This window comes from Lontra canadensis, unplaced genomic scaffold (assembly GCF_010015895.1).
Source record: "Lontra canadensis isolate GAN:19392208 unplaced genomic scaffold, GSC_riverotter_1.0 scaffold25, whole genome shotgun sequence".
NCBI classification, from domain to species: Eukaryota; Metazoa; Chordata; class Mammalia; order Carnivora; family Mustelidae; genus Lontra; species Lontra canadensis.
The window spans coordinates 3,692,069-3,708,953 of record NW_022631019.1 but is presented as its reverse complement, the minus strand read 5'-3'; the positions used below and the strand labels follow the sequence as shown (position 1 = coordinate 3,708,953).

Below are 16,885 nucleotides of genomic sequence, written 5' to 3'. Positions count from 1 at the left end.
CAGCCATTAAAATGGGGGTGAGATGACCCGTTGATAGGTCCGTCCCGCGCCCAGTCTCCAGGCTCCCTATGACAGGCCCTGGCTTCTAGGTCTTCGGCCTCAGATGGTAGCGGCCAGCAGGGTCTCGGGGGTGTTTGCTGGGTAACTGGGGGGGCGAGAAGCCCTCGCATAGGTGCCAGGCCCTTGGGGCGGAATGCTGGCCCCTCCCCTTATCCACAGGACTTGGCATTGTGCTTTTCCCACACTGAGTGAGCCCCTCTTGGGTCCCTGAGCGAGAATGTGGCACTCTGGCCACCCACCTTTAGTTCCCTCAACACCAAAGGGTGTGGCTGGAGGCACCTCCTGGCCAGCTTCCTAAGGAGGCGGTCAGAGTGGGGGGTAACGAGCAATCAGGCCCCCTGCGGCCCCCATCTGCATCCTAGCTGTGGCCCTGGGATGGTCACTACGGAGCAGCTCCGTGGGGCAGGCACCCAGCTATAGGGCAGGCAGCCTGTACTCACATGGGCACCCAGTGGTTGGGATTCCGGCTCCCACTTCAGCCTCTGTGAAACCACAATTCCTGCGGGTGTATGAAGCCGCCTTCCTCCCCCACACTGTCGAGCAAAGCTCAGCGGGGCACACGCAAGGACAGATGGGGTCCCCCAGTTAGGGAGCGCTGAGGCTGGGATCTGAACCTAGCTCCTCACGCTGCAAAACCCCCAGCCTAAGGAGCATCTCCCCTTACCGTCCGTCTCACTCTCCTGGCCTCTTGCACAAACAAGTGCACACACATGCACACACATCTGTGCAAATACACAGCACACACGCGCCCACGGGCAAACACACACAGACACACATAGACACACATGCGCACACTGTTATCTCGAGCACCCAGGCTCTTCAAGATTTACTCCTTAACGGACCATAGGATCCTCGGCCGGAAATCATGTTAATACCCGGACTTTCCATTACGTGGCACTTCAGGTTTTTTTAGAAATGGCCTCACTTACATTAGCTCTGTTAACGATTCCAGGATTGACTTAAAAATAGCAGCAGGGAACAGGTATGTAACCTGAAATACAGTGTTTACTCTTAGCTTTGGATCCCCACGTAACACGAGGCACAAGCTAGCAGGGCTTCTAGACTAGAGAAGTCCATTCTGGAGCGTCCTCCCACCCAAGCTTTTCCTCCGGAGGCCCATACAAGAGAATCAAACGCCCCCGAGGACCCAAGGGAGGAGAGGGTACGGGCGGAGAGGCAGAAGGACTCAGTTTTCCCCAAATTCCCCATCACGCGGCCTGGGACTCCACACGGTCCTTTCACGTGTGGTCCGACTTTGGGCACCGGTTTGGGGAGGTAGAAGCTCTACCTCTGGGTGTCGGAGTGAGCCTCTCAATACTTTCCAAGTTGGCCGCGCCACCAGCTAGAAACCCAGACACGGTCCTCAGAGACAGCTAGAACCTTCCGTGGCTCCTTCTGAGCCTGTGTGACTCTCTGGGTCCAGCTGACGTGGACTGTTTGCTCTAAGAACATCATTTTCCAGGAGCATCCTTCTAGAAAGGGTGAAGGGCTGAGAAAGGCCAGACCCCCCCAAGACAGCTGCCCTATGCCCCTGCCCCCAGGGGTCTTTTGTACAAAGCTGGGACTGTCCTCTTCCAGCCGGGGGCACCTGGGGCACATCTGAGCAAGGCCCAGGGTGGGGCGAGGGGTACATGCGGGGAGCAGGAGGACGGTCCCTGCCGCTGACACCCTCGGCACATAGAAGCCTGGTGGTGGACAGAGCCCAGGCAGAGGCACATGGGACAGCCGGGGCTCAGCCACCAGCAGGGACGTCCCGATGCTGCCCTGTGCCCTGCGGAGTCATAGTCCCCCGTGGAGGAGCCCGGGCCAGGGGTCCAGCTCAGGTCTGGCAGGGAAAATTAATTTCATCACATGGTTCACTCAATGTTCCCTGAGTATCAAACCAATGCCTGTCGTGATACCCTCACTGCAAAGACCACCCACGGGGCACCTTCTGGGGTCCTGTGTGCCCCAGGGAGGGCAAGGGGGGCAGAAGGCCTGTGGCCAGTGCTGGGCGTTCCCAGGAAGAGAAAGCATCTCAGGGTCCTCTGTGGGTGGCTTGGTTATTGTTACCAATACCCACCCCCCCCACAAGCCCCATCAAAGGAAACGAACGGGCAGAAGGAAGAGAAGCCATCAAGCACCTTCCTGTCCCCCTGCAACCCCCTCACCCCGCGGTGGTGAAGAAAGAGACTTGGGGCTGAGCCCGAGCCCTGACGGTATTTCTCACCCAGTCCGTGCGGCGCTAGGAGACCCCCCCACCCCCGCCCGGCCTCTCAGGATGCCAAGTGCCCACATCTGACCACGGATTTGCAGATTTTCCTGGCCCTCTCTGAGGCGGGTGATGGGGGGCAGCCTGAACCCCTGAAGCCCCCCGGGGCCCCGTACCTATATTTCATCCCCGGCTGTTTCACGCTGGTGTCACCGGCGCATGGGAGGCTCTGCGTGGACAGATGTCCCAGGCTCCGGGCCACCATGGCCACGGCGCGGAAGCGGCCACGGGAGCCCAGGCTGGGGCTGCTGGCTGCCGGCCGGCCCAGCCGCTCCTCGGTGCCCCGGCCCTTGAGGCTGTGCTCCGAGCACACGAAGGACACCTGCATGCCGATGCCGGACGCCCCGCTCCGGGCCGCGTCCCCCTCCTTCCAGGCCTCCAGAAGCCCTCCTTCTCCCAGGACGAGACTTTATCTCAGAACGCCAGGAAGCTGCGAGGCGTTCCTTCAGGGGCGAGGATCTCCCAAAGCAACGATAGAAAAACCTGGCGCGGTGTCCGAGGGAAGGGAATCAAATGTCCAGAATCCTGCTAGCAAAGACCTCATCGGAGGGCACCCGGCAATCCAGGTGGGGAGGGGGATCCATTTCCTCTCCCCTCACATCTTTCTCTGGCTCGGCAGGTCCTTCCCCTGCCCTCACCCTGGCGTGGCTCCGGCTGTCCCAGCCCCCAGCCCAGCAGCGTCCCAGGCTGCCAGTTACTCCCGACCTCCGCGCGACATCGCTGTCCTCCGAGGGAGAAGGGAGGGCGCCTCCCGACAGGGTGAGAGCCTGGGGGCTAAGCAGGCTGCTGCTGAGGGTGGGGTGGGGGGCACCGGGGAGCAGCTGCTTTTCCAGGCTTCCCAGAGCCCAACTCCTGGCTCTGCGCACCCCGGGTTGTCGGGGCTCCCACCAAGTCAATTAGGTGACCGGTGAGAAGTGCAGGAGCCATCCAGCGATTTATTATTGATGACACGGGATGCACAGCCGTCTGCCCTGGGCTGATCCCTGGGAGGCTGGCTCCGGCTGCTCCAGGCTGACAGCCGGGACTCATCAGACAGGCGACAGGCGGCCGCGGCCAACTCTAGCTGCTTGCGGCTCGCACCCAGCGATGTGGGGCTTCCACTAGGTTTCAGCACAAGCAGAAGCCGAATCACCCGGAATGTGGAGAACAGACCACTCTGTCTAGATGGTGTAAGGCAGACAGCCCGAGGAGAGAAAGCTGGGGGTCGTGAGCCAGAGACCAGAGACGTTCTAGCACTCCCGTCCTTAGCTCCCGGCACACTGCAGTAAATACTTCTGGAGTGGATGCGTGAATGAATGAGGAAAGACACCTTCCCCTGCTACTCTGTCCTCCTTGCCCACACTCATGGGCTCAGGCTAAAGCTGGGAGCAAGGCTCTCCTGGAACAAAGCTCATGGGGTGTCTTCAAACCCCCAAGAGATGCCCCCAGAGGCAGGAGGGGCTGGCTTGGGCCCTGACCCTGAGTGTGCCGCCCTTGCCCTGCAAGGTGAGCCTTGGCCAAAGCTACTCTTCAGCTTCTTTCTTGCCACGAGGGAGGGGCAGAGAGAGAGAGAGGAAGAGAGCAGGTGGTGGGGTCTTGTTCAGGTTCTGCAGCTAATTTGCTGTGTGATGACAGGCAGGGGGCTTGCCCTCTCTGGGCCTCCACTGACGAAATGAGGGGCATGGTCCAAGAAGATGCTGTCTCCCCCAGCTTGGACCCACGGGGCCGCCGCACCAGCTGGCGGTCCACCCTCTACTCTGACAGGACCCAGAAAAGAATCCACCCAAAGATATTCAGGATGGAGGGCGCCCAAACTTGCTCTCAGCCCTGGCCCTGCCTTTTTGACACGGATGTTAAGAATGAAATCTTGTTCCTCTCCCGGCCTCTCTGCTCCTGAGCTGTGCAGCCTCGGGCAAGTGACTTCCTCTCCAGGCCTCAGTGTTCTCTGTGTCTGACGCAGATCACAGAGCGTGGTCAGATCACAAATGGCATGGACTCCCAGGATCCCGCAGCATGAAGGATTTTTGGAGGTGGGAGTCAGTATAGGCCTGCTCTACCCCCACCTCTTCATTGGTAACTGTACCCCTTTTGTCCTCCCTGAGCCTGCTGTAGCAGCAGGAGACACCTCCTGACTGCGATACCCAGACCCAAGGACAGAGCTGGGGCCTTTGCCAAGGGTGCCCTGGCAGGTCACAGACACCACCTTCAGATGCCACTGGGGGCGCCTCAGGACCCAGAGACCCAGCTCTGCCTTTTTCATTTACCCGCCCACATAAGCACAGGCCTGCCTGGCCCTCCCTGCCGCTCTCGAGTGCCAGGGCCGGAAGGTGGAAGGGCAGTCTGCAGTGTTGACCCTACTCAGCAGCTGACCTTTCCCTGAGTTGGGCTCTGGCCTTTAGGAAGCCCACAGGCCTGCCAAAGAGGCTGCAGAGGACAGAGACGGCCTCCACTTCTTCCAGGGCTCGTGAGCTAATGGTCTAGGGCAAGGTTGCTCAGAGGTCTGACCCAGATGCTGGGGAGGGGGGCGGTGGGGGGGGACTTGCTACAGTTGCAGATTCCTAGGTCTCATGCTGACCTACAGACTCAGCAACTGTGGGGCTGGGTCTGGGAAGCTTGTTTTTTTATCAAGAGCTTCTAGTGGGGCTGTGCACCTGCTCTAGCGGAGGCGGAAGTCTCCTGCTTCATTCTTCCTTAGATATTTCATTTCTCTGCGCTCTGGCAAACGATCAGATCTGGCATCTTACTACTCCCCAGGGCCTCCTCAGACGGCGTGCCTTAAGCAGCTCCAGGTTAAGTAAGACTCACAGAGACTTAGTCGCCACAATGTGTCAAACATCATCTGCTTCACCGTACAACCCAGTGATTCCACTCCTAGGTACGTGCCCAGAGAACCAAAAACATATGCCCACACAAAAATCTTAAACACGAAGGTCCAGAGCAGCATTATTCATCACAGCCCTGAAGTGATACAACCAAAATGTCCATCCATTGATAATGGAAAAACAAAATATGGTCCATCTACACAACAGCATGTTATTAGCCATACGAAGGAAAAAAATAAGCAACACATGCTCCGACGTGGACGGACCTTGAAAATGTTACGCTAAGTGAGACAAGCCAGTCACAGAAGGCTACATGTCATAGGATTCTGTTTGCATGAAGTGTTCAGAAGAAGCAAATCCATTTAGACAGTAAGTAGCTTTGAGGTTGAGTGGGGAGTTGGGGAGGGATGACTCATGTGGGTGTAGGGCTTCATTTTGGAGAGATTAAAATGTTCTAAAATTGATTGTGCTGACTTTCGTACAACTCTATGAACGTACTGAAATCACTGAATTGTACACTTTAAGCATCTGTATGGTATATGAATTACATCTCAATAAAACCGTTGCAAAAAAAAAAAAAAGTCATCTGCTTCAAAAGCCTCTGGGCCATACTCTCGTACTTCCCCGTGAGAGTGCCCTTCCTATTTCTCTGGCTCCGAAGTCCTCCTCACCCTCTGATAATACGTGCAGGGTGAAGCCAGTCCCCCAAGCACCAGTAACCTTTCCCTCCTCCAGATGCCACCAACTATGTTCTACCCAGTGATACACCATGGTGCGAGGAACCAGTTGCTGGTTTCTGGTGGCAAGGAGCACCCCTCCCAGATGTTGGTAGGACTGAGCAGGGTCCTGCGCTGGTCCTGAGCTAGTCCTCGCTCCATCCCATTGTTACGTATCACGGAAACGACGGATGTGAATATTTGACGTCAGAACTCCCTGTGGAAATCCAGGACAAAGAGATGCTGTTCTCAGCAGAGAACTGTCATGTGGAGAAGACGGGCAGGGGGATGTTTAAAGGCTGACCAGAGTCTGTAACTTTCCACTTGCCTAAAACAGGGTTCACGACTTGCCATACTCATAGGCAGTCACAGGAATTAGACAAGAGTGGAAAAGCTGGAAGCTTTATCCCTTGAACCAAACTGGCCATGATGAAAAGTCATCCCGAAAGGGCCACTCTTTCGGATGGTTTAGGGGAGGAGGGTGAATTCCAGACCTGCGATGGTCGACTTGAGATGGGCTTTGAGCAGAAGCAGTGAGTGTGGCTGGTGGATTTTGACACATAAGTTTTCTGGGTTTTCGGCCTCTCTAGTAGCTGCTGTTGTTACAACAAAACAGCTAGTTCCAGCTGCGACTCCTCAGAGACAAGCACCCCAATTTAAAGCTCTCCTCTTTGTCCGCAGAATGCCGCTACAGAGAGCTGCTCGGAAGAGAAGCTTCCGGCCCAGCCACCCGGGAGGGCAGGAGAGACAGGAAAGCTTCAGCCCAGCCAGGCCGGCTCCTCCGAGATGGGGACAGGCTCACCGTGGGAGGCGACGGGCACTCTCCCATCCACAGCGAGGCCCCTGGAAGCCTCAAGGCCTGGAGTAGAAGTTGTAAAGATGACTTTTAAGAGCGCAGACTAGTCTTCACTCCAGAGTGAGGACGAGGCGCGCCTGGGTGGCTCAGTGACTTAAGCGCCCCACTCTTGGTTTCTGCTCGGATCCTGATCTCACGGTCCATGAGATCGAACCCCACATCAGGCTCCAGGCTAAGGATGGAGTCTGCTTGAGATTCTCTCTCCCTCTTCCTCTGCCCCTCCCGCTCATGCTTGCTCACTCTCTAAAATAAGATAAATAAACCTAAAGAAAAAAAAAAGTGAAGATGAGCAGCTGTGCCTGCAGCGGCCAGGGCGCCTCCCCTGCATCAGCAAGGCTGCCTGAATGGGGCATGTTTTGCCCCCAAAGGTGACTTCCTGTCGCAGGGGAGGGGGGTGGATGCTGATGAGTTGATGGTTTCTCCAGTGAATGGGAGGTCCTGCCCCTGAATTTCTAAGCAAAGGGTGGCAGACTGGTGGCCTTCTGGAGGAGGTGTCGTCTGGTAGGTAAGAGCTAAAGACCTCCTGGGGGCTTCCTTCAGGATGTCACACCCCAGTCACGTCCAGCACTAATGGCCCTAGAGTGGGAAAAAGGCCAACCAGTGGCCAAACAGCAACTTTTCTCCTTTCACTTCTTAGTTGACACCTGGTACGGGGCAGCTGTGCTGGCCCAGAGTAAGTGCTCCTGGCACCTTCCGGAGCACCTCTGGGCCAGCGACTCACACAGAAACTGTGCTCCCGGTGCAAGCTGCGTCCCACTGCACCCTGCCAGGTGGATGCCGTGATGGTCCACTCACACTCGAGGAAACTGAGGTACAGAGAGATCAAGTAGGGAAGGCTGACGCTGGGTCCGCCCTCATTCACAGAGGGGACAGGCTGGGAGGGGAGCAGTGTGTTGGGGTCCCGGCCCGCAGAGGAGATCCTGCTCTCGGACCCTCTGATTAAAGGGTGATTAAAGGGCCAGGGGTCCGCCCGGGGTGCTGCCTGGGGCTGTGTATGGATTTGATTGGGCTGTGCTGACCCCTGCCTTTCCAGATGGACAGCACAGAACCAACCACCCTGGTCCCCATCCTTGCCCAAGGAGAAGAGCCTCTTGGGGGTGGGTTCCCCCCAAATATTGGGGTGGAGGCCTAGGGATCCGTACTGCTCACAGACGTGGCCCCTGATTCCTGAGGCCAGGCTGACTGGGAAAACACCTGTTACAGAGAACCCACCAGTGGGGGCATTAGGATCACTGCAGCCCCTTCTGCCCCATGATGGGGGGCTGCTCTGCTGACGCTGTGGTCCCGGTCAGCCCTCCACGGAGACCCACGAGACACCCCACGCCTGTTGTCCTCCCAGCCCCAGTTCCTGTCAGGGCAGCTCTTCCCGAACGACTGGCTGGTCTCTGCCTACCTAACCTCCTTCCCTGTTTCCTCCTCCCTTCCTTCCACGCCTGCTCCTTGTTCACACGGGACGTGGGCTACACCTCCCAGTGCGACTGCCTCCAAGACCATGCTTCTCTCCCACCAACGGCCATGCCTGGAGCTCCAAGCGACGTCACTGCCTTACACAGCCCTCTGGACAATTCCGTGAGGAAGTGCACACGGTCTCCACTTTCCAGAGGGGGAAACGGAGACACAGAGAGGCCAGGTGACTCACCGAAGGTCATACAGGTACCGCAGGGAGCCGGACTTCCTCCCAGGGCACTCACCCTCGCTCGGGCAGGCTCAAGGAGTGGAGTGAGCCCTTGGCACCTACTGTGGGTGGAAACGCGTCCCCAAGAAGACATGTTGAATCCCGACTCGTCTATCTGCGACTGTGAACTTACTTGAAGGGGGGGTCTTTGTAGATGATGTCAGGCTACGGGGGGGTCGGACTGGAGTAGAGGGCCCTAAATCCCATGACTGGTGTCCTTATAAGGAGAGAGATTTGGGGACAGACAGGCATAGAGGGAAATGAGCCACGTGAAGTTGGAGGCAGAGGCTGCAGCAGCTCGTCTGTGAGCCGAGGGTTGCCAGGGCTGGCTGGCAGCCCCCAGAAGAAGGATGAGGCAGGCAGGGAATGCTCCTCCCCTAGAGCTCTCGGAGGGAATGGGGCCCTGCCCACACCTGGACTGCAGACTCTGGGCCTCCAGAGCTGTGACAGATTCCATGTCTGTTGTTTCAAGACCCCCATTTGTGGTACTTTGTTGTGGCAGCTGCAGGAAACCAGTATGGGACCTTTCACAAGGGGGACTCATCCCCACTTAGCCTCTGAGACTGGTCCACACAACGTCCCTCTCTGGTCTCTGCTCGTTCTCTTTCACCTGTCCACCCGTCCTCGGAGAAACACCTGTCCTCCTGCCTACCTATCCGCCTGCCCGTCTGTCCTCGGAGACACACCGGGATTCTCGGCTCTTCCAGGAGGCCCTCTCTGCTGCCTCAGCTGTAAGGGATCCCCTGTGAACAACCAGCAGCGAGGCAGAATCTGCTCAGTGAGCCTGGCCACAAACCAAATGCTGTCTGGTGGTCGAGCCGGCTTGTGGTAAGAGCCCATGGTCTATGGTCAGGACTCGAAGACACACAGGCGGGCTCCCCCACCAGAAGTGGATGACCAAGCCTCCCCGCCCAGGGTGCCCCCAGCCTCCCTGTCGGGGCTGCCTTAGAGGCGCAGATGCTGCCTCCAGTCCTGTTGTCAAGGAAGCAGCAAGGATGAGACACACTTTACAGGGGAATATTCTGGAAAGGGGGTTAGGGCCAAGACCAGTCAGCGCCATCCACCCCATACCTATGGAGACTGGGGATGTTCCTGGTGCTGCGAGCAAGGCTCTGCTCTTAGGGGCTGCAGATAAGAGGGCCAGCAGGGGGACAGAACAGGGGGACTGAGGATGGTCTGGGACACATTTGCTCGACCCGGCGCTTGGGAAAGTCTCTCTGAGGACCAGGATGTGATAGAGGGGAGGGAGCCAGCTGTGAGAAAATCGGGGGGGACCAGACGTTGCAAGGGCCCTGAGGAGGGAACGAGCTTGGCAACTTCCAGACCTAGAAGGACAGAGCCTCCTGAGTGGGAGTGGGTCTAAGCCGAAATCAGAGCAGGGAAAGGCCATGTGGCCTCGAGGGGATTTGGGATCCATTCCTGGCACCCTGGGTGGGCCAGGGAGGAGCAGAACCGAACCAAGATCTGGGTCCAGCAGGTGCCATGTGGGTCTGGGGCCTCTAGCCAGTCCGCTGGGAAAGCTGCTGCCACCTCTGAGGCCACATCTCTGGACCCCCTGCCCATAGCTACTCCCCAGGGTGGGTGCGGGGAGGGGAGCTCATGCAGGCACTGTGTGGCTTTAAAAATTTGATGCATTTTTTTTTTTTAAACCACATGAGTTGAGGAAAGTGAAGAAGCAGCAGAGAAAGTTAACAGGAAAGCCTTTCCCCCAGCTGCGAGCTCAGTTCAGCTGATAAAACGCCCAGGCCTGGGGACCAGCTGTCCCCTTGCTCCCCAGAGCAGGCGCGTATCTGGAGGCATTATCTTTTTTACATTAATATTTAAGACCGAGTTTAACGGAGTCGCAGCCCCGCTGCTGGCGGGGATGGTGGCCGTGGGGCAGCACTTATCTGGGATCTTTAATAACTGTGGGCATTAGTCGCAGAGGCCTGTTTTCCCGATAACTGCAACACCCCTGGAGGCAGCAAGATGAAATCTGCCAGATAAAGAAGGGGCCGTGTGGGTGTGACCACCTTTGGCCCATCAAATGTGAAAGGCGCTGTGGTTTCTGTTCCCCTCTGCCCCCTGGAAAGTGGGTTTTCCCTGGGTTCTTAGCCCCCTGGCTAGCTCCCCACGTTTCTGATGGGGTCCAGATTTTCCTTGGGGTGTCAGGCGAATAAGCGATTGGCTCCCGTCTCCCCCCACCCCATGTTAGCTTCCTGGGGCTCCCAAAATGGAGCACCACAACCTGTGGGGCTTCAAAGACTAGAAATAGATCCTCTCTGAGTTCTGGAGGCCAGAAGTCTGAGATCCAGCTGTGGGCAGGGCAGTTTCCCTCTGGAGGCTCCAGGGGACCCCCGCCCCCTGCCTCCTCCAGCTCCTGGTGGCTGCAGGTATCCCCAGACTCGTGATCGCGTCTATTCTCTGCCTACTCCATCATGTGGCCTGATCCCCGCGTGTCCTCATATGGCCTTCTTTCCGGGGCACCAGGCATCAGAGTTAGGGTCCACCCTACCGCAGGAGGGCCTCGTCTTAACTGAGTCCATCCGCAATGACCCTATTTCCAAACAAGGCCACATTCTGGGGTTCAGCGTGGACACGACTCTCCCCGGTGCACCTGCCATCACGAACTGTATCCACCACGGAGGGGGCTGGGGTCTTCCAGGGGGGAAGCCGCTTTGCCTCACCCTATTGCCCTCCACCTGCCTCGTGCTGGCCCAGCCACGCCGGCCAGATGTTCCCCTGTCTCCTTGGCCTGGAAGGTTCCACGCTGCATCTTAACATGTCCCCCTTTCAGATGGTCGTGGTCTCAGCTGTGCCGGGCTTGTCTTACTTCCTTAGGTGGTTACTTGCTTTTTCTCTGCTTCCCTGAATAAGGATGTACCGTCCACGAGGGTGGGGGCCCTGTCCATCTTGTTTGTGTGGCATCTGGACCCAACAGACCCGCCTCCCCCTTTTTTAAAGGTTTTACTTATTTATTTGAGAGAGAGACCGAGAGCATGAGAGTGAGAGTGAGTGAGCGGGGTGGGGGGAGGGGCAGAGGGAGAAGCAGACTCCCTGCGGAGCAGGGGGCCCAACAAGGGACTCGATGCCAGGACCCCAGGAATGCAACTGAGGCGCAGGCAGACACTCAACCGTCTGAGCCACCCAGGCACCCCTGGAGCCAAAAACCCCTAGTAAACATCTGCTGAATTAATGACAAGCATCAGTGACCAGTGCCCCACCCCTGCCCCCCAGTCTCATCTCCCTCTTGAGAAATTTCCACTAGAATTAGGAGCTGCTGGGGCCAAACCAGCTGATACTCTGTCCCCGCTGACAGCTGGATTTAGAACACAAAACCTTAAGAATTCTGCCATCTAATGGACTCACAGCAGAAGTGCCTTGTTTCTTTAAATGGCAACCACACGATCAAACAAACAATGGGCCGCAGGTCCAGACACGAGTCCACAGCGGCCTGTTAAAGCCATTGGGCTGGTCTCTGCTCTCCTCCCCAGAGAGCAACCAGACACCCCCCGGGGCCTGTGTTAGACGGAAGCCGCATCAAAGACGGGATGCCCAATAACGTCTGAACTTCGGAGAAACAAGGTTGTAGTATAAGTATGGCCCAAATACTGTGTGGGATATACTTACACTAAAAAAAAAAAAAAAGTTTATTTGAAATTCAAATTTAACACAGGAACAAAACCGGAGCGCCTGCAATGGATAGATGCAAGCGCCAGCTCTGGGGCTCTCCGGCCGCTCCCGGAGGCTCTCAGCCCAGAAAGTGGGCCGACCAGAGCGCTGCCCCAGATGCTGATTTCAAAGACCAGCCAGCTACACAGAACATCCTTCTGAACTTCCAAGCAGAGCGAGCCCTCCGCGCCTGTCACCTGGAGAGCACAGGGGCCTCTGCTGCGGACGCGGGCGCAGGGGCGGGCAGCTAATTTCGGAGGCCGCCTGCGGAAAACCGCCCTCCCCGCCCGTGAGGACGGTCCAGCTCATGGTGCGACGAGAGCAGAACACGTCCTTGCTCAAGCACAACCGCACCCAGCCCGGGCAGACGTCTGGTCTGGCGCCAGGACGAGCTTATCAGAGGTGACGAACTGAGAGGCCTTTTCGGGAATTCGTGTCTAGCCAGCCCCCCGTCACTCAGCTGTCCCAGCGACGGCGCAAGAAGGCAAAGGACAACCGCGCACTGAACCCCTGCTGCAAAGCGTTGTCAAGAAACCGCGCTCTTCTCCCGCGGAGCGCATATCAAAGCGGTCATCGTGCTGGTCCTGGAGGGCAGGATGATGCCGGGGAGGACAGACTTTGATTTCCCCTCGCACGTGTCCGCGTGGCCGGACTCCGTGAACTCGTGCCCTCCACCCGGCGTCCCGTCCCGTCACTCGCCGCGCTCCCGCAGCCCCCTCCGGTGGCACCTGCCTGGTCCTGCGCGTCCTGCCCAGCCCCTGCGCCGCCCTTACCGGTACTTCATGCCCGTGCGCCGGGCGGTGCAGCCGTCCAGGGAGAGGCCGTGCATGCGCAGGAAGCTCTCCATGTTCCTGGCCTGGGCGGCCGCCCGCACCTCCCTCAGCCGCTGCAGCTCCAGCGTGTCCGTCTGGCGCACGGGGTGCAGGGCCCAGTCCGAGTGACACCTGCTGCTCACGCTCCTCAGGCTCTCGCTGTACGTCATGGACAACATGGTCCCGCCCGGCCCGGGGGCTGCCGCTGTCCGGACGGGAAACGCGGGGAGTGGCGATGAGTGAGGGACGGGGCCGCTGCCCCTCCCCCCGCCCGGGTGCAGGCCCGGGGGCTGTGTCCGGGGCAGGGGTGCTGCAGAGACACGTCCTCCGGCCACAGCGGCCACAGCAGGTCTTGGCACCCGCGGCCGGGCCCCGGGAAAAGAACTCCTCCTGACACCAGAGTCTCCGTCCTCGTCCTCGAAGCTGCCCGGCTGGGAATCTGGCTCAGCCCCATCCTCTGCCCTCGCCTCCCCGAGACAAGCGCAGGCCAAGCTGCATTCCAGGCGGGAGAAACTCAAAGGGGCTCCAAATGAAAACAGGGGCAGAGAGCATGCAGAGAGCCCGGCCCCCCACTGTCAAAGGCACCACGTCACAGTGCTCCCTGGCGGTGTTGCCAAGGTCAAAGCAGGTACTGGGCTGTCTCCGGGGTGATGACGCAGGACGAGCCGGCCCGAGGAAGGCCCTATTCGTTTGTTCACGAGACGCACAAAGGGAGCCCCTAGCCACATACACGTCCTCTGCCCGTAGAAAGTACCGCGGCACCAGCAGATTCCACGGGCTCCATCCTCCACGATAACCAAATATGTCACAAGCCACACGTTTTGCCACAGACGGAATGGGATGTGTGTAAGGAGGGGGGTGACAAGAGAGGGACAGAGGTTCCGTGCAGATAGGGAAACGGCCAAGCTGAGATGGGAGGAACCGTTGCTAAACTCTCCTCCTGAGCGAGGACCACACTCTCGGAAACTAGAAACAGCACAGGTGCCCCTCAACGGGGAAACCGGTTACGGAAATGAGAGTCCATCCCTAGAACGGAAATTGGCGCAGCCTTCCGCGAGGCTGGTCTCCATAGATGGGTATGTGGTGATTCCTCGGAGACGGAAGTAAAGAAAACACCGGGCAAGCGGGAGAAGCTACCGTCTGTGTTAACGCACGTGCGTGCGTGAGTGAGACGAGGAGGGAGCTGTGGCCGCGCACCCACGTCCTGCAGTATCCGTGGGCAGCAAGGACACAGTTGCAGGGGTCAGGGGTGCTCTACAACCTGGGGAGCCCCTGCACACCGGACCACAGCCCTCTGCCCTGGCTCAGACGCCCACAGGGCGGCCCCAGCATCAACCCCAAGGACGGAAGGTGGGACGGGAGCTGCTAGGTCAGCAGCAGAGCGGGATCCTGGAGCCCAGTCCTGGTGGCTGGACAAATGCGCACGGTCCCCAAGGGGCAGCAAGTTCAAGCGTCCCTGGGAGGGGCTGGGAAAGCTGTCCCAGGAGCTGCGGCAGCTGCGGAGGCCTTGGCTCTGTCCCCGAGGGCAGAGGTGCTGCCCTGGGCTAGCCCCCTCCTTGGGTGAGACCCCCCGGACCCCCACACCTCACAACTCCCGTTCCTGCTGCGATTTTCCCCCATGGCTGCGCCCTCTCTTGACCTAACAGAGTCTCCTCTAACCGTCTCATTTGTTGCACCTGATCCAGGTCAGGTCCAGGAGGATGAGGATCCTCCCATCTGAGGCTCAGTGTCCCCCGCAGAGACTGGTCTTCCCTGACGTGGCAACAGCACCTCCCCGACTCTGGCCTGAGGCTCTAAGCAGCGTGCTTTCTGCTGCGGGGGCAAGGTGGGGGCCTCTGGGGCCAGGACTCCCCCTCACCACGGCTCAGAGCCAGCGGGAGGGGGTCTGCAGGGTGCAGGACGGCTGGCATCCCCCAAGGGTTTGGACTAAGGGGATCAGGGATGCTACAGAAGGTAGAGATGTCCTGGGCACGAAAATTCCCATGTCCAGGAGCATCACTCTGGAGGTGGTGGAGAGGCCCACGGCTCCAGGATGGGGGTCATCTTAGGAAATGGGGCCATGGAGGCCCACAGGTAGCAGCACGGATCCCCCCTCCCCTCCTGCTGGCCCCTCAGCCCCTCCAAGCATAGCCGGGGGCAGGGCAGCGTCGGGCAGCAGCTTTAGAAGTGGCAGTGTGGCCGGCGGCCCGTCCTGCATGGGGCAAAGGCGGACCAGTTCTGGCTTCCCTGGGGGTCCCCGTTCAGAGAAGAGCAGCCTGGCAGGCTGGGGCTACAGCAGTCCTTCCCGAAAAGCAGGACCCACCTCGGACGCACACATTCCCAGCCAGGCCGAGATCAATAACCATTAGCTTTCAAGACACTAGCCACAAAAAACCTGGTCTGGTTTGGCTTTGGAAGTCTAGCCAAGGTCCTGGGGCTGGGAGGGCGGTGTGCCTACGCACCCAGGTCCTGGACAGGGGCAGTCCTGTCTGTCACCTCCTCAGTGAGACCCATGCAGGCCCCCGATAGCTCGGAGCCTCCGTCTCCCTGTCTGTGAAGTGGGACGAGCAGAGGCTGATTGTACCAGCTGAGCAGACGAGCCTGGTCGGGGGCTGGCGGTGCAGCTGGGAGTCGGCTGCGGGTGGGGAAGCGGCTGCCATCAGTTGGGACACCAGTTAGGAAAAGTGGGGTGGAGAGGACAGAGGCCAGAGGGCAGGGCAGATCCCCGGAGTGGGCACAGGGGAGCACAGGCTTGAATGCTACCAGGGAGTGTTGCCAATACCGAACATGAGTAGGGAAGGCTGGACAGCATGAAAGCCGGCATTGGTGGTTGACCCTGGTCTTGCACGGACCACGCATTCCTAACGAGATGGGTGCAGGCAGGCAGGGTACAGCCAGGATTTAGAGGGTGCCCTCTCTGTGGGAGCTGGGGTCCCCTCTGCTTGTGATCTTTCCTTATAGCACACCTCACAGCGACCTTGGGTGTGGGCCTGTGGGTGTCACCTGCAGCACGGTGGCGAGTGTCCCCCGGACGCCGGGACTGGCTCTGGCCAGGGGACTCTGAGAGAGGTGGGGTGTGGACAAGCGTAGTGGCCTTGGCTGGGTGTGGCAGAGTGAGGACTGGTGCCCACGAGGGCTCACTGTGGGGGAAGAGCTGGGAAATGTTCCTCCTCTCCTCCCAGGGAGGCAAGACCCCACTGAGGAGGACGGACACAGAAGGCACAGAGGTGCTCTGATGGTCTGCCCACGGGAGAGGACAGTCTGGCCCTCGGGACTTCTTCATGCTGGGGATTATTCCTGGTTTCCTCTCAAGGTGACTGGAACCCGCTGGGGTGGCTGGAAGAAGGGGCCTCGGGAAGACAGGGAGGGAGAAGGGAGGGCCCACTGCCGGGGCTCCTGCCTCCGGCCCCTTGCTTTTCAGGGCTCAGGGGCGCATTGACTTTGACCTCGCGTTCTTCCTCCTCCTCACCATCCGGCCCCCCACGCCATCTCAAGAAAACCTAGCCCCTTACTCAATAGCCATAATGAGTTACAGGCACCCAGATTCTCCCTGGCACCACAGACCACATTTTGCAAATCGATTCTGGTGGAGGGAGGGCTCGGGGGGATTCCCGTGAACGAACACGGAACACCGTGACACGGGAAAGCGAAGGGGAGGCATCGACCTCATTAAGTCAGCTGGGCCCTCGACCTCCCCCAAGGGCCAACCACCTGGCGTTTCTGAATTGCGTGGTGCGTTTACCGAAAGCCACCACAGCCTGACAGGTGAGGTTCGGAAGGAACCCCGAAGGGCTCTTTTACACGGAGACATGGGTCTCGGTCTTCGAGAAACCAGCGCAAGTTCCGAAAGCGGGAATGCAAGGGGAAAGCTGCATCATTCTGGGGCGCGGCTCGAAAATGCACGGCAGCGCATCACAGCAAAGCAAAGCCACCTGGCTGGACAGCAGGCAGCAAACCGAGGCCCCAGTGAGTCCCCCACCCCGACTCTGCTGTCATTCGCGGGAAGCCCCCACAATGCTGAATCCTCGTGGTGAAGCCGGACGCCCAGGTCTCCCTGGGACGGGAAGACAGACGGTCCCCAGCC

General features: G+C 58.9%; 2 protein-coding genes across 8 annotated transcripts in view; both read right to left on the bottom strand.

Annotated features, from left to right (window-relative positions):
• KCNAB2 (potassium voltage-gated channel subfamily A regulatory beta subunit 2) overlaps positions 1 to 16,885 on the bottom strand; it is a 78,381-nt gene that overhangs the window by 26,481 nt on the left and 35,015 nt on the right. For 3 of the 7 annotated variants that reach the window (XM_032863254.1, XM_032863248.1, XM_032863249.1), the window contains exon 1: positions 12,784 to 13,016. The exons of the other annotated variants lie outside the window; for them this stretch is intronic. In XM_032863254.1, coding sequence (XP_032719145.1) covers positions 12,784 to 13,001 — 218 coding nt within the window. In that variant the 5' untranslated portion in view covers positions 13,002 to 13,016. Of the gene's footprint in view, positions 1 to 12,783; positions 13,017 to 16,885 lie in introns of those variants that run through there. 7 annotated transcript variants of the gene reach the window in all.
• Positions 2,312 to 2,936, bottom strand: LOC116870993 (voltage-gated potassium channel subunit beta-1-like). Its single transcript, XM_032863256.1, has one exon. The coding sequence runs from the start codon at positions 2,637 to 2,639 to the stop codon at positions 2,316 to 2,318; it is 324 nt and encodes a 107-aa protein (XP_032719147.1). The 5' UTR covers positions 2,640 to 2,936; the 3' UTR covers positions 2,312 to 2,315.